Source organism: Dendroctonus ponderosae, unplaced genomic scaffold, assembly GCF_020466585.1.
Source record: "Dendroctonus ponderosae isolate FM_Combo_2020 unplaced genomic scaffold, Dpon_F_20191213v2 Dpon_F_20191213_2, whole genome shotgun sequence".
Lineage (NCBI taxonomy): Eukaryota > Metazoa > Arthropoda > Insecta > Coleoptera > Curculionidae > Dendroctonus > Dendroctonus ponderosae.
In genome coordinates, this window is record NW_026018165.1 from 12,432,405 (window position 1) to 12,455,553 (window position 23,149).

At 33.3% G+C, this 23,149-nt stretch overlaps 4 protein-coding genes and 1 non-coding gene across 5 annotated transcripts; 4 read left to right on the forward strand and 1 right to left on the reverse strand.

Annotated features, from left to right (window-relative positions):
* The first annotated feature begins 56 nt into the window (after positions 1 to 56).
* On the forward strand, positions 57 to 1,741 carry LOC109544438. Its single transcript, XM_048664100.1, has 3 exons — positions 57 to 321; positions 1,376 to 1,478; positions 1,554 to 1,741. Exons 1-3 carry the CDS (start codon positions 242 to 244, stop codon positions 1,698 to 1,700), a joined length of 330 nt encoding a protein of 109 aa, XP_048520057.1. The 5' UTR covers positions 57 to 241; the 3' UTR covers positions 1,701 to 1,741.
* A 988-nt stretch (positions 1,742 to 2,729) lies between these two features.
* Trnar-acg lies at positions 2,730 to 2,802 on the forward strand. The gene has a single exon. It is a non-coding gene; the product is annotated as a tRNA-Arg (tRNA).
* A 1,794-nt stretch (positions 2,803 to 4,596) lies between these two features.
* Positions 4,597 to 12,132, reverse strand: LOC109544570 (probable serine hydrolase). The gene is made up of 7 exons (XM_019914848.2): positions 11,761 to 12,132; positions 11,631 to 11,699; positions 8,255 to 8,419; positions 7,922 to 8,092; positions 7,460 to 7,609; positions 5,797 to 5,963; positions 4,597 to 5,344 (listed from the first exon to the last, which is right to left on the reverse strand). Exons 1-7 carry the CDS (start codon positions 11,795 to 11,797, stop codon positions 5,159 to 5,161), a joined length of 945 nt encoding a protein of 314 aa, XP_019770407.1. The 5' UTR covers positions 11,798 to 12,132; the 3' UTR covers positions 4,597 to 5,158.
* Positions 12,133 to 12,579: 447 nt separating this feature from the next.
* LOC109544571 (ribosome biogenesis protein BRX1 homolog) lies at positions 12,580 to 13,946 on the forward strand. Its single transcript, XM_019914850.2, has 4 exons — positions 12,580 to 12,908; positions 13,015 to 13,291; positions 13,345 to 13,628; positions 13,685 to 13,946. Exons 1-4 carry the CDS (start codon positions 12,795 to 12,797, stop codon positions 13,928 to 13,930), a joined length of 921 nt encoding a protein of 306 aa, XP_019770409.1. The 5' UTR covers positions 12,580 to 12,794; the 3' UTR covers positions 13,931 to 13,946.
* A 463-nt stretch (positions 13,947 to 14,409) lies between these two features.
* LOC109544652 (protein deltex) lies at positions 14,410 to 19,512 on the forward strand. The gene is made up of 7 exons (XM_019914962.2): positions 14,410 to 14,876; positions 15,480 to 15,800; positions 16,393 to 16,608; positions 16,671 to 16,907; positions 17,115 to 17,454; positions 17,510 to 17,666; positions 17,941 to 19,512. Exons 1-7 carry the CDS (start codon positions 14,678 to 14,680, stop codon positions 18,115 to 18,117), a joined length of 1,647 nt encoding a protein of 548 aa, XP_019770521.1. The 5' UTR covers positions 14,410 to 14,677; the 3' UTR covers positions 18,118 to 19,512.
* The last annotated feature ends 3,637 nt before the right edge of the window (positions 19,513 to 23,149 follow it).

Here is a 23,149-nt window from a genome sequence, read left to right on the forward strand (position 1 = left end):
TTTCAGATCCGAAATAATAATTTCAACATATATTCAGAGCCCATTTCGTTCCAAACTGATGCAAATACAAATTTTCTTATAGACAGTGAAAACTGGATTAACTAAACGTTGTCCTAAATGTGCATTGTTTGCCAAAACCCTGTAGGTACTTTGTATACCAGTATATTTCGTTGCTCTGGTAATCCGATTATTATACTCGATACAAACACACCTGACAATTCATACCAACAAATAAGCTAAAATGGTTATATCTGAAGTTGAGGAAGTATTTATAAGATACAGAGCCCAAGAAAATAAAATAGACAATATTTTACGCAATAAGTAAGTGATTACACATTACTTTATATATTATAAAAGCATACATTTTCAAAAGATCGTTTGCCAAATTCATTTACGTAATTAAAATACGGGATGGAAAAAATTTACGGGCGTAAAAGTGGAAAAATGTTTGTCGCTATTAATCGCTATTAATCTAAAATATTCGATTAGATCGAAAGCACTCCGCCATACTTTATTTTACATATTTTTGCACAGTTCAGATACATATTTCCATTTAGCTTAACTTAAATGTGGAACAACCCTTTCTGACTGCACTGCTAATTTGCTCGAATTTTCCAGTGCAGTTAACTAATAACTAGTGAATGAATATGTGCGACTATGAATTATGTGCGACTAATCACGTAAACTTAGGATTCCATATATTACTGAAAATTTCCGATGCTATTGCAATTTACAACGATTTGCCGATGTTTTATATATGTACATAATCGGCTCGATCTTAAAGTAAAAAATATGTATTAAAATCGAAGAGCATCAAAATCGCCTACAGTTAATAACTAAAATTCCAAACTTGGCATTAAAGGTAAGGATTCAGCATAACTTCCGATAAGAAAAATAATTCAGCCTAATTTCTATACATATTTGAAGCTTGCTTCAATCAAATGGGTTAACAGATTTTCAAACTCAATAATTATTTGCCCATATTTTGAATGCATAAAATGATGTGCGAATACCTATATGTTCGGTAGTACCCAGGATCGAATATCTGATATAGAACTGAAACAGTATCCTATAGGAAAAATTCATGTTTGGCAATTTTTTAAGGTTTTAATTGTTGTCTGTTGTCTATTGTCTCAGTCTTCCTCTTGTCGTCTGCCAATACTGCTAAATTAATCAAAAAAGGCCATGTTATTGACTTCAAAGTACTACTGTCCAACAGCTAGTAAATCACGTTTTCTATAGATTTGGCTTCCTCAATAACGGGAGTTCCCGCAATGAGACTTTGCATAGATATGATGTTTCGTAAACGAAATGTTATTATTATAAAAAAAAATGGTACCAAACAAAGCAACAAATCTTTCTTATCCCATTACAGTGATGAAGCTGCAACGAAAGCAACTGATATAAACTTCACAAACCTACAAACGCAAAATATATCTGCAGACGAAGCAAAAACTCGTAACACGCAAATTTTGAAGGTATTGGAAATTTATGTCTTTTTATTTAAGCAAACCAAAATGCAATACAAGAAAATGTGCTTGTCTATTTTTTAGGAGTTGGAGTTTATTAAAGGCAACCTCAGATCGAAATCAATTTTCAGCCCCACTGAGCTGCATTGGGAAAAAGTATGTGAAAAATATCAGAACAATCCCTCACTTTCCGTTACAACGTGGCATTGTCATGTTCCAGTTTTTGTCTAGAATTTTCTAGAAAGTGACAATAAATGCTTCTATTAGCTTGATATGTGTTCAGTATTCTACCCCCTAATCCAGGCGTGGCCAACACGTCTTCTGCGATTTACCGTTTGACCACAAAGGTTTTAAAAGTGTCCAGCAAAGCTTTTACTTTTATTACTGTTAGATACTGTTTAAAATTCTGCATTCCATAATTTATTGTTACAATAATAAGTAGACTATACAGGGTGTCCCACCGGGAACCGCCGCGCTCGATATCTGGTAAACTATAATGGGGAGACATTTGAAAATTGGACAGTGTGTCGAAGTCATTGGGGGCAAGCGATCTAAAATATTTTAAAGATGGCCACACTTCCGGTTATAGCGGAAGTGTAGGTATCAACTTGCTTATTTTAAATGAAACACCCTATATATTATTTCATTTTTGAATTTTACTCCAAATTCTAAATATATTTCATGTATAATATCCATAATATTTCAATATAACTCTAAATGCTTTGTTTATTTTCTCCATTTATTTCATTTGTGAGTTTAGTCTGCAAAGTATCTTTTGATTAGCTAGAGTGGTATTGTTTTTGAAAAAAATGATCATTATACCTAGTCAGACAATATCTGGTTCTTCATTAGTTTTCTCATTTGTTTGGTCTCCTACACCTGACGAATATCGCTCTTTTGGAAAAAAAATATATGTTAAAAAATGAAGTCCTTCTGGACTGAGTAGTTCGGGTAAGGATTTAACATACGAAAATAAATAGAGATTGGAAACACATTTCACACTCACACTTTTTTGTGAATTTAAAGTCGATTTTTTCAAAAGACCCACACAGTCTTTAAAGAGTAGGTACCTAACTTGAAATATTTATTCTCAACTGTTACCTGTTACTTACAGTACGCTTGGTCAACAATTCCACAGCTTTAATTATAAGTCGTGTGAATATAACTTATCACCTTTATAAAAGTCGTAAATGTATAAAAATAGTTTATAGCAGAAAGGATTCCGGTTTTATATCATAAGTTGAGCTACATTTGTACATGGGCCTTGTGGCGCAACGGATAACGCGTCTGACTACGGATCAGAAGATTCCAGGTTCGAATCCTGGCAAGGTCGCAAATCTTTTTGCGCTTCGATTAATTTAATTAATTTTTTATTTACTCCAAAGTGAGGAATTACTATTTTCTTCTTCATCCCTATCCAGTAATCAAATTTTCCTGAGAAACACGAAAATAATTTTAAAAAATCTAAGTAAGCAATGAAGTTTTTCATTGTTTTCGTTATTCACACCTCTCCCATTCCAAGTTCAGATAAGGTTTCATATATCAATTTTTCAGTTTGACAATTGAACGTAAGGCTTTTGTAAATGTTTTGATGTCGATTTGATTTTGTATTTGATTGTTTGTGTTTTGAATTTAGGAAAAATTAAAAATCTAATGAAATCAATTAGGACAATCAGCATTATCAGTGTTGCAAAAATGTGTAACTAAAAATAAAACTACCCAAAAAACGCACATGAAAAAATTAATTTTCAGCTTCAGAAAATCATACAATCTATTTATCTACAAGGTGCTTTTTGCAAAAAACTCAAATCGTCCCCAATGTCTTAAATTATACTGAGTGAAATCTAATATCTCTACAAATCTAAATCGTTTGGGCAGGATTATAGGCGACGTGTTAACGTGCTATCTTCCAATAATGAAAAAAAACAATAAACAATGCGATTATCCGGACGAATCACAGCCCCTGAAAATCCCGACCACGAATCGATTAGCAAAAAGGAATTTGTTTAAATTTTTAAATTTGGAAACAACAGCCCGAAATCTAAATGGTTTGGCCAGGATCACACGCAATGTTTTAACGTGCTATCCTCCAATAATGCAATAAATAGCAATAAACAATAAAAAGTGCAATTATTCGGGCAGATCCCAGCCTCTGAAAATCCCTACCACGGTTTAGCCAAAAATAATTTGCTTACATTTTTAACAAACAGGTGATTTACCGACAGCTGTATTGTAGCTGTATTGAAAAATCTGTGTTATTAAAAACTCAGTGATTTGATTGGATAAAACTTTTAATGCTTCTGGAAAACTCAACTCATTTCAAGTTAAGGGTTTATAGATTAATAATCCTTCTTACCTGTTTTTGCAAACTGGCCCCCCCTTCTCCATTGTCTATACAATAAACATAAAAAAGCACACAAAGTTGCAAATAAATGTGGATTACCCTCAGCAATAGCAGGTCAGATGGTCGACCGTAATAGACTGACTAAATGTTCAGCTTTCCGATAAAACTCTGCGAAATTAAGGTGTTTATTACATAATAAATGCACCGAGCTACAGAATTCACATAATCGTTTGCTCGCTGGCCCTTTGGGTGACTCGTTGTATTGCTATGCTGTTCGGTTTCAGTTTTTTTGCTATTGACGACTTTCAAGAGATTTCCAGTACGCGATCGAACTGGTTTGGATATTTAGCGTAAAGAAAGTTGATTTCTCTGGTAAAAATAAACAAATATCGCCACAATTTTTTGCAGATCCACCAGAACAAAGTAAACCATTCGCAAAATATGCCATGATTTATGAATGCTTCACATTGATTGCACTATTAAGAGCGACGGAAAATTCGCACTTTTATTCAACTGCACGCTTTCTTTTGGAAATTCATAACTTCCCTTGGTGAGAGGAGAGAAGACTTGGTGTGGTTGACAGCGCTTAAATTCAGTATTCTAGTGCTGCAGTTGTTAGTGTTGAACAGGCTTTTTCCGATCCCTTACCTATGCTGAAGTTTCATCATCAGTAAACACCGATCTGAATGGGTGTTTACTGATAATTTAAGCACAGTTCGCTGAAAACTGAACACTGTTCTAATCCTGTTTTACCCAAATAAAATAAAATAAGAAAGCAAATGATACTTTGAACACATTTATTTAAACATATTAGCACATTCTTTCCGGTTATAAGTAAGTTATAAACTACATCAAAATCCAATTATCAGTATTTCAATCAAGTGAGTACCACTAGCTTAATGCAGTGGAAATTTATGTAAATGATCTACACGTTACTATGTAAGTATTAAATAAATCAAATGAGTTCAACATCCGTTGGCGAATTTGTCGATATGAGTACTAATTAACAAATTTAACTAAATGTGAGTAAATTTCACATTTGCAATAAAGACACTCTAATTATGTAGTATGTGTAAAAATAATAATAAATATTAATAGTATTTAGATAAAACATAAAAAACAAAAACAAGTAAGATTTTAAAAATCCAATCACCGTTTATAATAAAGCTACTAAAACTATTAACATTTCCTAATAAATCACCGACTGGTAAAAATAAGGATCAAATAAATGATTCGGTTCACTCTATTCAAACAACTATTGGCATATTTTAAGTTTCATCAACATTTTAAACCCATTCCACTGTTAGCCAATAAATATAAATTATCTAGGACATCTAATGCATTTCTAAGATACTAGAAAATTATGGATTATTTCAGATACCGATGAGCCATCATTTAGATGTAAATGATGTGTACCCTCTACCACATGCCTTTGAACAATCTTAGCTTGATTTTCGATTGTGTCCAAAATAAGGTCGTAATGTGCAGGAACATCAGGCTTGTGACCGTGAACGGCCTTAATATTCATTACCTATAAAAAATAAAAAAACGGCTCAATCCAGTTTGCTGAAATCTTGCACGTTATTGGTGCCAAAATCGAGTAATAAAATAAAAAACATTATCAAGCATTAAACAGATGTGGAAATCAAATGTCGATGGTTGGCAGATTTGTGATCAAGTGAGCAGGCGGAAACTTTTCATTTCTGAAGACAGAAGGTTCAGTTATAACGTATGTTATAAGTTAACTACTTTCAAATAAGCTTTAATATCTTCTCAAATTTAATGACGGTCACCTTGAATCACCATGAATGATTCGTCTACGCTATCAATATTGATGATTTCCAACAAAACTGTATTTTTAACGATCTTGATTAGCAATAAATAAGTTCAATATACTATTCTGAAATAGCACCAATTCGACTGAAAATACTCACACTATTATAAAATGTAAATCCCCGTTAGCACAAATATTACAGTACTCACCTCGCAAACAATTCTTGATGCTAATTCAATTACTTGCTCAATAGTCATAAACCCAAGCGCTGCAAGCTTCAATCTAGGATCCCGAGTAAAACAATAACCATCTCGGTTTTTAGCAGGTAACATACCCCGTCTTAACAAGATTTCACAACCTTTGCGACTAACGGATCCTAGTAATGCAAAAATTACATACTGAGTGTTTAACAATATATTAAGTCCGTAAAAACATTAAACAAATAGGTTGGCTAAGATGCCATGGTATGTGTGACTTATATCCTGCATTTTTTAGCAGATTTTTTAAAATATTAGTGGACAGCAGGCACGTTCTGTATCTATACGAAAATTTTGAATTTATTTAGGAATTAAGTTACTTATTTTAAATGGAACACCCTGTATAATGTTTTTCTTTTCTGTTCCTTTCTTCATTTCCAATAACGTTTATTAAAAGTTTTTTTACCCTACTATATGCGTTTCTGAGCAAAAAATAGTTTCTCTCAAAATTTTACCATTAACAGGGTGTCGCCTAAAATTGAACATCTTTTCAAAGATGAAAGAGTAAACCTCAACATTTCAGTTGCAAAATTAGATATCGTTATACTCGATAATAAATTATCGGAAAAATAAATCTAAATAGATCAAAGTGAAAAAATAACATATTTTATTCTCCGTCAAAAAAAAACCGGAAAAACTTCATTATTTTAGATGCTGATCATGATAACGTTGCTGATTCATTCAATGGACAGGCTGGAACATTTACTATCTGTCCACATACATATGTTGTCCCTATACCTAACTCGAGTAGTCTTAAACTTGTTCTGATTAGTCGAATACGTATTTCAAATATCTAGTTATCCAAATTCGAGATCGATAAAATAAAAGGTTCTATAAAGATGGTAAGTTCTTAATCCGGACACATTGCATGTAACTAGAATAATCTTACGATCTGAGGTGTTTCATATTTGTTATTAAAAACGTTTTTTAGACATCCGGCTGCGACATTTGGCCTTTTGGGCTCTATAACCAACTGTTTATTCAATAACATATTGTACCGTGGATGGCCGAGTATCAAATTCTTTTTTCTGGTTACAACTTTTATTCCACTCGGTACAACTTTAACTACGGAACAGGAACAAACTAACTTCAAAGTTACCGTCAACTTCACTAACAATAACAATAACACACGGAAAACACGCGTTTCCGGCTCCCGGAGTTTAACTTCTTCTGCACTTGGTCGCTCCTGTCACTTTACTCTCCCCGGTCTGGTTCTCGTCGTCGCTTATATACTTTTCTTCAGGTATTCCCGATAGTTCTAGAAATCTCTAGTCCAGGTGCGAAACTTCCCGCTTGTCAGTGTCATATTTGACAGTAAATGGGGCCCAAATGGGGCTCCCATTTACTGAAACACCATGAATTTCGATTCCCCATTCCAAACGTGAGTACCCCAGGCCATTTCCGTTACAATATGATACAATATTCCCTAATTTTACACGGTGTAACCTTTACTTGTAATGTAAAGCAGAATAACATACGTTTTGTTCGCAAAATTATTCTTTTATTTCGTTCACAGAAAAAAATAACGCAATTTATTCGATATTTAAAAAAAAAACTTTAGCACAACTGCTATTATCTTAAAATTATTTTCTTTGTGTAACTCATTCATATTTACCTTTGTGAGCATCCTGTAAAATGTCCACCATCACATTATAGGGATAGGCTGGAACTGAATCGGGTTCTAAATTCTCGTAACTTAAAAATTTATCTATAGCAGGTCCTAATACATCACAGCACTTTTTCACATTTCGAATCGAGGGACTAGCTGAAACAATACAAATTTGATTTACTATATTTAATTTAAACTGCAAGTCAAATGTTCAGTAGCATTCAATCTACAGTCGCGTAGAAGGTAAACAACACACATTAATATAAAAATATGACAATGGCTGCTGAAAATGTTGACTCTCGAAAATGAAGCGTTTCCGAACTCCGATTGATATGAACTTTTTGTTTCATTTATGAATCGCTTTGTATAGGTTTGCCATAAATGTTGCAAACTTAGTGTTTATTAAAATTCCATATGGATCAACATCTAACTTCTGAAAGGAAATCTATATTATGCTCTTAAACTTACCAAGATCAATACTAATATACTTTTTCACTTCCTTAGGGTATGCAGCAGCATACAAAAACGCAATGCCTCCGCCCAGCGAATGGCCGAGGATTACTATGTCTTTCCACTTGAAGTACTGTACTATTCGCCTCAAGTAGTGGATTCCATCCCACCATATGTAGTATTTGTGGCCTAAAAATCAAAAAGTGTTCATTTTATTATAATGTTTCGGAGTTGCCTTTTCCAGCGTGTTTCTATGTTAACAATTCGACTGTTTTATAATACAAATGTTAACTAGAAAAAGCTTTTTTTTGTTTATTTGACTTTAAATGATGATTCCAGACAAATTCATACCGGGAGGTAAGTGTGAGGAAAATCCATGTCCAGGTAGATCAATACAGATAATGGAGTGTCCTTTTTGCTTCAGCAGAGGAGCCAAATTATCGAATGTTCCACAGTTGTCCTGCCATCCATGTAAAGCTACTATTGGTTGCACTCCTTGGGAACCCCACCACTTTGCTATAACGAAATAAACATTCAAACATGTCTAATAATAGTTGTCATTAACGATTATTGTAAGTTATTGTAGTATGGTGTAGTAAATTTGCAGGGTGAAATGGGCGTCATTTCTGTTAAGGGCTTACTGGGCTCCGTTAAAAGGTCTGGGAGTTTTTCTTCAATTTAAATGTTTAGTAGAATATTTATTCGATAGTCGTTGTCACTCGTATTCCAAAAACCATCCAAAATCAAAACTCACTTTTCAATTTTTAGCTGAGAATAATGTAAATGTTTCGATTGAATATTTCAATCTAAGGACAAATGAGTGCCTATACAACAATGTTGCCCATTTTAAACCATTTAGCTAATTATTAAAAAGCAGCTCAAAATGTAACGTTGATAATTTTGCGTTTTCCTTGGCAAACAATATTTATCTGAATGTATCCCCGCCTTTCTGTTCCAAAAGTTAAATATAAAAAGATCTTCAAACCAAAATTCTTCAATTAAAAATGTATGCAAGTTTGGGCAAAGTAATGAGTTTCTGACAATCCTACATCTTGTGCGATGGATATACGCATATACTGACGCAAATACAAAAACAGTAAAATTATTAGAAATACTCAGGTCATGTCATCATTAACACGACCCTGACCGTGTGATGACAAAATTCAACAGACAAAAAAAATTGGTTTATTGTTATGGAATACGAGTAATTATCCAAATGACATCAGCAAAATTAATTTGTATGCATACTCACCTAAGTAATTAACGCTCAAAAAATACTGTCTATGTTTTGTTTGCACAAGATATCAGATAATCTATTAAAATCATTCCAAAAGTGATTATGAAAGTATTTATATACACAGGAAAATCATACATGGTATGATGTTATCAAAGTAGGTGTCCATAAAAATCGTGCATCAAAATCAGAAAATCTATACCTGACACCACTCCCGGGTATAATATCTGTTTAGTTTTCGCGATGTTCGATTCCAAGTGTTTGCAAACGAAAATAATATTTTCACTCATTTTCGTGTGTTCCCATAGAACTTAAGAGATTGCGCATTCATTTTCCGATACCCTGTATAGTGGATTTTGCAACTCAACTCAAACAAAAACCACAACAATTACGACTGAAACGGCTTTTCAATTCTCTATCCAACGATGCCAAAACGAATTCTGTGGCTAGAATGGTTCTTGAGAAACTTGAAAAAAGCAGCGTCATGTTCAAGTGGATTTTGCAACTCAAACAAAAACCACGCAAATCTAAAACTTCTTGAATTCAAGTATTTTTTGAGACAATTGCCAAAATTTCCTTATCGATGGTTCACTTTCTAAAAATTTATTTCTGTCTAGAATGATGTACAAATGAGCGTTCTTGCTCATTTTGCCTCCGAGATATGAGCAAAAACGGGTCGGAAAACATGAACTGAAAACTGAAAACTCGAACTTCTTCACTAACGTTCTTACAACTGAATCGACTTTTCAATTCTCTATCCAACGGTGCCAAAACGAATTCTGTGGCTCGAATGGTTTCTTGAGAAACTTCGAATAAAGGCCATTTAGTTATCTCTGGAATGATGTAAAAACGAGCGTTCTTGTTCATTTTGCTTCCGAGAAACATGCAAAACGGGACGGAAAACATGAAATTTTGCAATAATCTTGCGCCACCCTTGTACAAAAAGACGATCTAATTTTATAGACAACAGAATACTGTATTTTTTCTACATAACCCCCCCTGACTTTAAAGCTGGATCCGCCCCTGAGCGTATTTTGGCCAAATTCACGAATGTGCAAAATATCCTTTTTATGTGATGAATAGACCAGAGTGCGTTTAAGGACTGACCTTACAAAGCTAAAGTAATATGTAATACATATTTCTAAGGCTTATGTATGATATTAAAATATAAAAAATAATAACAATAATTCTAAAAGAAGCACACAATATTATACAATCTAATCTTTCTGCATAAATATACTTTCTAATATCGTTTCGGATTTTGGTACATACGCACTTGGGCTGGCCAATGTTGTATAATTTTAAGCAGTTGAAAATCCAAGTTAATCTTCAATTCCGCAAAATCATCGATAGCATGAGTTCACACCCGAGTGACATGAATATTTTATCGGATTTGTCGGAAACTGTAAAAGCGTGAAATTATTGTAGTTGTTAGCTCAAACCATGAGAAATTTATTGAAAACAATGATGTACTTTTTATTTGCGGGATAATTTAAGTACATATCGCGTGAGGTTCAAAGATTACTAGACAATTCATACGTAATATTATGCAGTTTAACACTGGGGATTGGGGTATGATAAGATGGTAGTTTTTCACATGCTTACGTTTCAGATTGGTTTATTCATCATCAGCATCCAATGAACGAATGAGTTACTTGCGGTTTGGCCCTAAATATAGATTCGCATTGTTTGAATGTTTACATGTCGCACTTTTACCCATTACATATTTTCTCCTGTATCCTACATTCAGGCAATGTTTAATAAAGCTAATATGCAGCCAGTGTTATTGATCTTAATTAACGCTTTCAAACATACCCAAACATAAAGCATTTACAACTGTTGATATGTGAAACATGATTTGTGCTTATGCTCAATTAAATTACAATGGACGGACGTGCTGCACCCAGACAATATTTTTAATTATCGATGAACTCCTTACAATCAAAGCATGAACGATTGCATTTGATTGAATAAACCTGTGTATTTTTCGCAATTCGATTCGTCAAAAGTGATCAGTTTTTTTAGAACATACAATTTCAATTAAATATTATAAATTCGTTGGCTTTGTATACAATGTCCAATATTCAACTACCTACCTATTACACATTCTAATTCCATTTAAAAATTTTAGATTTTCAGCCAATAAATTTTCATGGATATTTTAGAAGTGCTTCATATACATTTAAAATAAAATCAGTCGTAACTTATCTAGTCTAATAACAAAGAAAACGGCTATATAATATTACAAATCTCAACTTAAAAAAATATTTTCATTAAAATCGAACCATTGAAACTATAGGGTTTTGCATAGACATAAAGTATGCACAAAAACAGGAACTAATAAAAGAGTATTAGTTAGAAGTTCCTTACGTTTTCATAAACGTATGTGGTTTCGCTAAATTATAATTTTTTGATGTCACATTTTCAACTTTTCTCGTTAGATTACGAACAAGTAGAACATACAATTCAGTTGCCAAAAAAATATTCACCTACCTGCTATATGTCCCCAAGGGACTGGTATCTTAATTTCTTCATAGTCATCTATCTTCTTTAACTGAAGGCCTTGGAAAAATGGCTCAATTAGTAATTGAAAGTATTACCAGCAAAAATTCTGAAAGAATACCTTCTGAAGCGCCATTCACTGCACTGACATCACTCATGATCGCCGACAATCACCAACAAATTCAACAAGAAACTATCACATATAACAGACCAGATAACACTTATGAAATTCTATGGAGACGAAAGATTAAATATTGTATAATGACGATAAAAGATACACTGTGCTCAAGCTTAGTATTCTTGTAAAATAAGTCGTTATCACATTATGATATTCGTTTCTGCACGATGTTAAGTATTGTACGTAAAGTGAAAATCTTTATCTCTGCTATATGTTCGATAGATGACATCAATCTCATAACTCATAACCTCAACATCGCTAATTAATCAAATATGAGCAAAAACATGAAAAAGACCGCGTTCCAATATCATACTCAGTTTACTTTTGTAACTGTATACAAGGTGAATCGGAATTAAATGCATCAAATTGTGACGAGAACGCTTTAAAGTGATTAAATTCCTCACTCGAATTATGATCAGAACCGCTCCACCATTCAAAATTTCTTCTACTTAGGGTGTAACCGGAAGCGTCGTTAAAGTGTTTTATTAGTTAGATCGCTTCCTCCAATGACTTCCGTATTCGGTCCAATTTTCGGTCGGACACGCTGTATATCCTTCTAACAAGAGCAGAACCCAACAGCAAAGAGAAAACGTTTGTTTTTTGTTTCAATGTCAACCTATAAAAGATAATTTTTCTATTTTCATAGACAACAAAAGACTGAATTTCTGTTGAATGGCCCTCTTAAAAGCCGGATCCGCCCCTGTGATTATGATCTTTCGCCGAACTAAAAATAAATTTATCTTTTATACACCCTGTATACCCTTCTGGTTGAAATCCGTTCTCCGTTGATGGCGCGCTTACAGTGTATTCGAATCGAAACTAGCTTCATGCGTGTATTTGGAAATTGTTTTCTGCTAGCCGGGCCGTAACCTCTAAATGATAAACTCAATTAAGTGCACGTTTTTTTAATTGTGATTCTATATAGTGCCTTCCATAGGAATATATTGTAAAGATTTTTTAAATCTGCAACAATAACAATGACGAAAGTAAAGAAAAACCTAAAAAGGAAACGTGTACAACTCACGGAAGTCGAACCGGGTCCAGAGCCCCTACCTACGGTACGATATTCCGATCAACCGATTGAAAAGAAGGTAAATTAATGCATTTATCTTGCCACCTGAAGAGGTGAAATTGCCTCCGACTGTTTTGAAAAAGTAGATCTTTCTGGCTGGGCTGTATTACAAGTATCTTTTCCAGAGAAAATGGACAAACAAACAAAGAGTTCTTATATTCGCAACAAGAGGAATTAATCATCGCGACAGGCACTTAATGGAGGATATCAAGAAACTGATGCCACACCACAAGCCGGAAGCCAAAATGGAAAGATCCAAGACACTAAGCGTGGTAAATGAAATGTGCGAAATGAAAAACTGCAATAAGGCCCTGATGTTTGAGGGCAGAAAGAAGCAGGACTTGTACATGTGGCTGTCCAATGTACCGAATGGACCCAGTGTTAAATTTTTAGTTGAAAACGGTAAGGTTTATTTTGTAATCCGATGCGCTTATACTAATAACGCTTTTTCTCAGTCTCAACCATGGCGGAACTAAAGCTCACAGGCAACTGTTTGAGGGGATCCCGACCTCTTTTGAGTTTTGATCCCACTTTTGAAACTGAACCCCAATACAAATTACTAAAGGAATTGTTAGCTCAGGTATTTGGAGTGCCGAAACATCACCCAAAGAGTCAACCGTTTTTCGATCATATTTACACGTTCTGCATTCTGGACAAGAGAATTTGGTTTCGGAATTTCCAAATATTATCTGAAGATGGGGCCGTTGCCGAGATAGGCCCTCGATTTGTTCTAAATCCAGTAAGTTTCAACTATTGTTTGTAAAGTCTTGATACTGATTTATTACGTTATTTCAGGTAAAGTTGTTTTCTGGAAGCTTTGGAGGCGTTCCTTTATGGGAAAATTCACACTATGTCAGCCCTGCTAGGTACCGCCAGCAAGTGAGATTGGACGCCAAGTCTAAATATGTTAATCGGGTACAACAAAAGGCTCATGCTGAAGCCACAAGACCAGGAGGTGCAGGTTACAAACTCACTCCTTTGGAGGACATATTTAGAGGAGATAATGTTAAGAAAGCAGGCGAATTGAAAAAGAAAAAATAAACGGCCTTTCTGTTTATTATTTTATTATATTATAACACAGACGTATCAATCTGAAAGCATTTGTGCTATTTTTTGGAATTAAAATTTTAAGAAAATCTACAAATATTTTGTAAAATTCTAATTTTTTAATAGATTTGAAAAACGAAACGTCAAAGCAAGAAATAAAATGGTTTTACGCTGAAGTAAAATTGTTATATTATAAAAATTTGGAAATTTAATATTTTTCAAATAAGTCAGGGTCGCTTTCATTTATTTTTTTTCCAGATTATTTTTACTTTGCAAATATTCGTCTATTTCTAAGGGATAGACTACTTCAGTAGAGAATTATTCCGTTTTGTAATTATAAAAAATATTCAAAATAAATTCTTAACGAGTTTACAGTATTTAGTTTCCGCAATCACTCCCGGTTCAGATGCCTCGGGGCAATTTCAACAGATGTCACACAAACCCGTTGTTGACATCTTGACATTGTACATCATATGTCATTTCCTAATTTGCATTTTGTCCCCACCACACACCCCATGTCATTTAGTAAACAATAATAAATTAATTTAACCCCGTACCACGAGTTAAATCAATTGCTTAAAGTAATTTGCTTCGGTATAAATACATCACTAATTGCTGTTTAAATCAGAAAGTTAATTGCGGCTGGGCTGAATATATTCCGTTATCTCCAGAGAAGCCTGAAAAATGATCGACAAATAAATTACAGTCTATCAATGCCCTTAAGTACGCGAATTTTAAACAATGTCTGGTCACGCGGTTGTTGTTTGGGAATACGAAATTAGAACGGGGTACTGGAAACCGTACACTCCAGAAGTAAGTCAACATCTCGAAAGGGCCAATGCTAAACAATTGACCAGGGTCATACTTTCTGATGCTGATCCAGAGCTGCAGAACTACTATGTGAATTTAAGGACACTAACACAGGAACTGGAATATTCAGGTAAATTACTCTTAATCGATTGGTTACAGGCACTCGTTAGCTAGTAAGTAGGGCGGTATCCACATTTTGTTGTGGAACGTTTTTGTGTTAAAACTGTAATCGAGCAAATAAAACATTCTGCCATAGTTATTAATATTCTTAAAAAGTATGCCTACTTTCTGCTCGATATAAGTATGCAAAACAGTTTTGCCAAGCATGCCGGATGTCACGGGAAATCGGGGCATGCTTTCGGATCCAGGCCGTCAGAGAAATTTCACAAGTTCTTTTAAAAAAATATGCTCTCCCTACCCAGAAATAGGCCCCTAAAAACGACGCTGAAAATTCATTGTTAGAGTTTATAGTAGATTCAAAACTCATTTTGCAGTTTGAGTTCGCCAGATAGAATTTTACATATTAATGCTGATTATTTTAATACCATTTATGAACACAAGAAACCTATTTTTAAGAACTCTTGAAACTTGGTCTATAAAACAAGGTATCCAGGTTTGATATATTGGTGCTGTTTGAAAGAAGCTCTATATATGCAATGCGAAAGATCTGAAACATTTATGATACCCGCTCATCATTGATAAAACGTTTTAATTGATTAAATCATAATTTCAGATATAGTGGTTCCAATTCGCCGAAAATGCTATCCACCATCATCTCCAGCTGGTAAAGGGGCAAAGTGGGAATGCGTCGGTTCAGATCATGACTGGCACGCATTTGATATGGATATTCAGTGCCTCATTGAAGAAGCGTGGGCAAGGGGCGATCAGACAATTGATATGAGTAAAACTCATTTGGGTTTTCCTTATGTCATAAACTTTAGCAATCTTACTCAGATGTGGCTTGCCAACGGATATGTTAGGAACGTGAGAAGAGTCAAGCAAGCCCCATATCCACTTGTCAAAGTTAGGCTGGAGGAGTTAGCTCCAGTCACTGGTAAGCATTAAACCGAACTATGATTGTAACACTATTAGTACCTTTAATTCACGAAATTATCGGGGTTTTACTACATTTCCAACAAGAAAGTTCTTAACGCTCTTCGTCATTATGTACATGTCATACTTCCAGTTAGACAATGGGTTGGATGATAATTATCATAATACATTGATTGGGAAACTACAACCTATTGAATGGCCACAAAGGTCACCAGAGCTAACGCCATTTGATTTTTTTCCTGTGGTCACATCTAAAATCCCTTGTTTGTAAAACTCAATTTAGCAATTACCGAAAAGACTTATTCAAGCATGTGAGTCTATATCCATAAAAAATTTCACTAATGTCCTTCAGGAATTTGAAGACTTCTATTATTGTATTGTAATTTTTGTGAATTTCATAAATTTCGTTTAAAAATAATCAAGAGCTACTTGCTTATGTTTAATGAGAATGACTTATACCGGTGTTAGTTTTAATATTGACACATTATTCTTGGAAGATATGAATACATTGCGCAGAAAATGTGGTTTGACAGAAAATTCAATAATTTTAGATTAGTCTTAACCTCGATATTTTACTATATGTTTTTGTTTAGGACGAAGAAATGCAGATCTCAGAAAATCATACACAAATAATACTCACCAAAATCAATCTGCTAAAGTTATTGGAACCAGCGCCGCTTTAAACTCAACATCAGAACCTAGTACTAAGAAGTCTAGCACCAAGAAGAAATCGTCCAAATCGACAAAGAGCACAAATGATACTCCCACAAACCTTGCTAGAGTTATTCTGAGCAATTTAAACATTTTTGGTAAAATACTTTTTTTTCTTTAGTAACTATTCGATTTAATATAAATATTTTGTATATTTCAGGTCATAAATCAGCAAGCACAAATCAAACTTCTAATTCACAAAGTATAGAAAATCGCACGTTGCTAGACGTGGATAGTAGCAGTACTCAATCAGGCCGAAGGCCTAGTTTGGATACCGTATCCACTTATTTAAGCCAAGAAAGTCGTGAAAGTCAAGCTACTGCATCCACGGCAGATTTAATTAACTGCAGTGGAAGTGATGACGGTTTGGAAATTGATAACGTTTCGCTGATTGTCGGTAAGAAATTTAGCCATGTTTTATTGCACATAAGCAAAAAATAACTTTTTGTTTAAAACAGATAGTTGTTATGTTCAACTACATATTTGGGTCTCTGACGATCCGAATATTTAAAAGAACTTGGCTTGCCCATAATTAATTCTAATCTACTGTTTTATAAAAATGGATTGTTTCATATCTAATCCGAATTCACCTTATTACTTTCAGGTTTGGACCCAGCAAGTGCCTCAATATCTCATTTTGTTCGCGTCTCCAAGCCAAGTGAGTGGGCTCCACGTCAGCCTTGTCCATTATGCCGTCAAACTTTAAAACCCACGCTGGTCGTGATAGCTCTTCCATGTAATCATGTGCTTCACTTAGACTGTCTCAACTACTCTTTAAACGAACTACAAGAAGCAGGTTCACACTTACATATTCAATGTTCAGTTTGTGGTTGTATTTATGGAGAAAAACATGGAAATCAGCCAAGGGGAACGATGGAATGGGGGGTTATAGACAGAAGTGTACCTGGATACCAAAACTTTCGAACTATCCAGATTGTGTATAAGTAAGTTTAATATCTATGTCATGATTATGGTTTTTCATTTTATGTTTTTTACCAGCATAAAATCGGGGATTCAAGGTCCTGAGCATCCAAGCCCTGGGAGAGAATATTATGCAGTTGGATTTCCAAGAGTTGCATATCTTCCAGATAATCCTAAGGGCAGGAAAGTATTGAGACTGCTGGATGAAGCATGGCATAGAAAATTAATATTTACCGTAAGTATTTGCAATTTACTTTTGTTGATTAATCGTGACGTTGCCTAATCGAGAAAAACGTATAAGTACTTCTTGGGCTCTCTTGAACTGTGTCGAGCATTTTGGACTATTTAGATTATGTCAATCACTAAATAAAGTTAACGAATTAATTTTGAATTGTAAAATCCACGACGCCCATATTGATTAGATCACTGTATAGTCATCCGGATTATCATCGGTAAACATCAGTTATATATTAAAATAGATTTTGTTTAAATAGCTTTTTTTCTAACAGATAACGAGATCTAATACGACTGGGTGTGAAGATGTGGTATCTTGGAACATTCCGCATAAGACTGAAATAGGACCAAGTAATAACAGCCACAGCTATCCAGATTCTGGATATCTCAATAGTATTTTACGAGAACTGGAAGCTTTAGGCGTGGTTGATGAAGCTAAAGAAAAGCGGTAAATTATCCAGTAAAGATATCTGGTACTTATTGAAATTATATTAATAATTATGGAGTTTTATAAACATATATTTTAGAATGACTTCGAATAAGAGAATTCTGTAGATATTGGTTCATATTAGATAAATTACTTGACTCAATATAGAATGATATTAAATTAAGTTGCAATAACTTCAAGTCTTCCTTGATATTGTAAATATCTATTATTGCAATAGGCGCATCTAGGCGTGTTTGTTTTATTTGAGTTAAATTTTATATTAAGATTTTATTTGACGACTATGAATTTTTTTTATTTTATTAGACGGATTGTAAACATATTTAAGTCCAATTTCGATTATTTTTATATACAATCGACACGTTTTCAAACAAATTACCACAAAAGTATGCTTTTGATATAATTAAAATATGTATACTAATTTTGGTGTCTCTAAACGGTACTTTGAAAATATTTAATCCGAAACATTTGTACTTTTTTATAACAATTCTGATTTTCCAATATATTTTACCTAAATCAAGTTTACCTGGTTTGATCAGCCGCTAATAAAATATCTGTATATAAGAAATTGATATTTTCTATGGCTGGGTCTAAATTTTTGTGAGAACATTTTTTACGCATGTTTTAGAGACACCAAAAGTTGATTTATATCTTTGTAGAATAAAAAATTCGCAACAAAAATTTGATTAATTGGAATTTTACGTGAAATATCCGGACAATTTTGTATATCTAAAATAATTGCAGCTTTATTTGGGTATTTCTTATATAGACTTAATATAAATTGCCCATTTGTTATCTATGCAATTACTCGGCACCACAAATGGCCAAGAGAGATTCTTATAAGAGAAAATTTTGAAGAAGAAAGGGAGGGAAAGTTTAAACACTATTGAGACTGACTTTAGCTAATTGATTATGAAAATCTCATTTCACCAATAAGATTAAAAATAGACAAACTCATTGTTGTATTCCGTGTCCACCGCTTTGATATTGCGATACGTTATTGAAAGACATAATTATAGTCTGATAATATAAGGTATGCAGAAACAGAAGATCTTGGTCAATTAATGTAGACTGTTATATTTAGGATATCTTTGACATTCACAAACTGTTTAAACATTTTAGCTACAGTTATGCTTTTTGAAGTACATACATTCCAATAGATAGTTCAATATGTATGTGAGGGCTTACAGAACACATACGAATATTTTTATAGATCTGTACATTGTTGATGTCGTTTACTAAGACAATACTGAATGAGTACAAAACGATTTACAGATACCCATATAATTTTAAGATTGTATTTAAAAATGTATTAAGCAATATTTTGTTTAACTCGTATAAATATAATATTTAGAAACAGCAATTGATACCATGCAATAGAAAATATATACATATTGGTACATTTTCGCATTTTATTTTTTTTGCTAATGAAATTCGAGTCTTGTGCATAATGGAGGTATAAGAATTATCGATAAGAAGGTGCGTATGATGTTCTTTGAAGAATAAGATTGCAAATTTTAATGCCGATTTAAATATTTATCTTACGCCCTTTATATTTTATTGAAGAGCCGCTAAGATCTTATTTGCAGTGTGTCTGCACTGGCAATGACCCACCAAAGGATACAGATATGTATGTATGTAGATATTTTCTAATATACCTTCTATAATAAGCATACACATTATTCAAAATATTTGTTTTTATATGTACATTTTGGGTTCTAAAAAGTGTCTTTTTTATGCTTGAAACCTAAACGAAAATTAAGTCGGGACTGAAACTAAGAACCACGTCATAAAATGGTTCTTGGGAACCAAAATGTCACGTGTTTGAATCTCAGAACATAAAACCTGATAAGCGCGAGATCTTCTGGCTGACAACAAACATTTATGGACTTCAACATAGTCTTTTGATTAAAGTTCTGTTGTAGATGAATCTTTCAGTGACTAGGTAAGATTTTTTCAGTTTGTCCCAACTGCAGCCTTCGTTCATTATATTAACGTTCGAAAGCACTTAGTATGTGTTGGAGCGATAACAGTTCTACCGTACTTAAAAGTAAAAAATGTGTTGTTAATAATAAAGGTACATTATTTTGCTCACTATCACTGAAAGCCGATAACTTTTTATCACCGTCAAAGGCATTGCATGCCTAGTGTTTTAACTAGGTTGTTTCTTTATTTACGCGACTCCGATATCCATATTGTAGAAGGAAAGGATAGTGTAGTTAAATTATTTATATATTTTAAATATGGAAACGTTATCGCTTACTAGAACTAGTTGACGAAGTCATTTTCGTTTTAGCTGTCGTTCAATGCAGTATTTTAATACCAGCGAAATGGTAAGTGAAATTCGAGATTTAACACTCAACTCTACAAAACCCGTTGGATTTTAACAGTGTAGTGACCCCAAATGTAGTACTAAGTACCCCTAAGTATTAGGTAGTAATTGGCTATTTGCTAAGCCAGTAGCTCAGGATTTTTGAATAAACCGCGAGTTATTAAGACTCCGATCCAAAGATTATCGAGTGTAATTGATAGAATGAGAGCGAATGCTTAAATATCGACGTCTGCGAGCCGGAAATATTTTGGTGGTCTGCTCTTTAAATCTACTTAGCATACAAATAATTTTCAAGCATATAATATTGTTCGTTTTTGTTTGTTTTATAACTGAAACTTCTTTCGATTGGAGAAGCCAAACAATAAATTATTATAAATGAATATAAAACATTAGGTCCGACTGAGAGCTGAACTGGGCATTACCCAGATTTGGCTGCGCCAAATTCTCTTATGATATTGTTAGAATCAATTAATCAAAACTGTCTTGCTCTATTGTTGAGACTATGCACTATTAAGCAAATAGTCGATCTGAAATATTTTTAAATTTTCGGATTCCTTATGAGAAGCAAAAGGCGCAGCTAAAATGCCAGAACGTTTTATTTGGTGGATGAATTCAAGTCTTTTTTTTGGTTGATGCACTGATCATTTATTCACAATTTTGTGTTCTTTGTAAAATTTTGTAGCATTCATAGTTTTTGCAAAAAAAAATATTTCTGTTTTCTTGCCACTTAACAATGTTAGATATTAACTTTTAATATAAACAAATAATATCGCAGTGCTCTTTTGATCATGTGCTTACGGGACACCCTGTATTTTCATGCGATGAAAGTTGAAAAAAAGAAACTGAGACTCCTTCGGTTAATACGTTTGCATGGACTTTATACAGAGTAATTTATAAGGTACATGGAAGATTAGTTGTTGTTTTCAGTTTTCGCAGCAATTTTTAATAGATGAGACGCTTTCACAAATTATTCAGTCATCTCATATTCAACAATTAATATAAATAGAAATATGAAAAGGCTTTATCAATAATGATTTTTACATCTCATAAGTTTGCGGTTTTCAACGAAACATTTCCAATTCAGAAGTCAATATAGATAAACCATTTATTTTTTCGGCAAAATTGAAGTAGCACCTCAATGAAACACAATAAATTTACATTTACATGCGCCTTGGTCATATCTTATTTCGAGTACTTTATCTTGGAAGTAAAATGAGTAAGATTTTTTGAAGCACTAAAGTAGTTAATTTGGGAATAATTTGGTGTACTTTAATAACCATCCCCATACAAACACTTCGAGATGGTCAGAGAAGCATTAACTATTACGTATTGTACATACAAGTCCATAAACCTGTTATTTAGAGAGATTTGCATCTGTTGTTTTAAAGATAAATTTCTTTGAAATGCGGTTTCTGGATCTTAAAGCGTATATAAGGGAAACTCAGTTGATAATCCAACAATTGTGTGTTAGATACACTTTTGTCTTACAGTAATTACCGTAAAAGAACACTTTCTCTACCACAAGTGCCGCTATTAGCTTTTCAGACTGAGCAAACAAGTTTTTGTAAAGAAAACATTATCCTGTCTACAATCCGTAAAAGAATCATGCATATTCAATAATAAACGTCCGTATTTAAAGAAATAAGTAGATAACCGTGGTGAAATAAGCCAGGTAAAATCTAAAATATCTGACTAAATCTGAAATTGAATTTTTTTCCAATTAGATATAACACCTGTCCACCAATAAACAAGATATTCAACACAAAAAATTAAAAGACGAATTTTGAAAATTAATGAGACAAAAAAAGTCACTGAAACACAATAGCACAAATTACAAAGCACTCCATCAGGTCATAGCTTACTCTTTGCATTTTGACTCCCCAACGTATCAATTATTTGTATTGTAAGACTTCCCCTATTTTATGCTGGCATACATACAAATTCTACTCAAAGATTCAGACTTGATGTTTCGTCATAAATCAAAAAAGGACTGTTAAGCAAACATGAAGCTTAACATTCGCATTGCGCTTTTATTTTTTTCCACAGGGTGTTCACAAATTTATGTAAATAATCTTGGTTTCACCTTGTGTAGTGACCAACCGCTTCACAGTTTTGAAAAAATCATATTAGTTAATACTTTAGATGAAAATGCAGATTAAAAAATTTAGATCAATACAAATTGAGTTAGTTAGTGCATGTCGCTTTCGCTTATCAGAAGTGCCTTCACTATGACTTCAGCATTCATATGTTAAGTTGGCGAACGTAGTTTTGTTTTGTCGAAGATATCATACAGAAAATACAATAGATTTATATAAAATTTACTACAAACTACAAATCTATTGTAACATTTCAACAAATATTATTATTATACTTAATTCATTATTTTAAACAGAATTTTGGTGCAATTTTATCACCACTCAAATAAAGACTGCTTTATAGCAGAGTCCAAGAATCTTCGAGAAATAATTTCAAAGTATTTAAAAATTGTTTCAGATCCAAACAAGCATAGAACCAAAAGTTTTAGAAAAGGAATATCGCCCATTAGAATCAAGCTGAATAAAACCCAATTAAAAATGTTCCTTACTGAGCCTTAAATTTTTACTAGTAATTTTGATGAAAATATGTACGAATTAGATGAAAACCTTAACAATCATATTAAAATATTCAAGGTTTTCAGTTAAAACAAATTCACGGAGATAAACAATAT

Excerpts from the sequence above, each read along its gene's own strand:
- LOC109544652 (XM_019914962.2), top strand. The coding sequence starts at position 14,678 with ATGTCTGGTCACGCGGTTGTTGTTTGGGAATACGAAATTAGAACGGGG. Across the intron at positions 16,908-17,114 it reads TAACGTTTCGCTGATTGTCG|GTTTGGACCCAGCAAGTGCC; the intron begins GTAAGAAATTTA and ends TATTACTTTCAG. Across the intron at positions 17,667-17,940 it reads ATAGAAAATTAATATTTACC|ATAACGAGATCTAATACGAC; the intron begins GTAAGTATTTGC and ends TTTTTCTAACAG.
- LOC109544438 (XM_048664100.1), top strand. The coding sequence starts at position 242 with ATGGTTATATCTGAAGTTGAGGAAGTATTTATAAGATACAGAGCCCAA. Across the intron at positions 322-1,375 it reads GACAATATTTTACGCAATAA|TGATGAAGCTGCAACGAAAG; the intron begins GTAAGTGATTAC and ends ATCCCATTACAG. Across the intron at positions 1,479-1,553 it reads GTAACACGCAAATTTTGAAG|GAGTTGGAGTTTATTAAAGG; the intron begins GTATTGGAAATT and ends TCTATTTTTTAG.
- LOC109544571 (XM_019914850.2), top strand. The coding sequence starts at position 12,795 with ATGACGAAAGTAAAGAAAAACCTAAAAAGGAAACGTGTACAACTCACG. Across the intron at positions 12,909-13,014 it reads ATCAACCGATTGAAAAGAAG|AGAAAATGGACAAACAAACA; the intron begins GTAAATTAATGC and ends TATCTTTTCCAG. Across the intron at positions 13,629-13,684 it reads CTCGATTTGTTCTAAATCCA|GTAAAGTTGTTTTCTGGAAG; the intron begins GTAAGTTTCAAC and ends ACGTTATTTCAG.
- LOC109544570 (XM_019914848.2), bottom strand. The coding sequence starts at position 11,797 with ATGAGTGATGTCAGTGCAGTGAATGGCGCTTCAGAAG. Across the intron at positions 11,700-11,760 it reads AGTGAATGGCGCTTCAGAAG|GCCTTCAGTTAAAGAAGATA; the intron begins GTATTCTTTCAG and ends CATTTTTCCAAG. Across the intron at positions 5,345-5,796 it reads CATCAAGAATTGTTTGCGAG|GTAATGAATATTAAGGCCGT; the intron begins GTGAGTACTGTA and ends TATTTTTTATAG.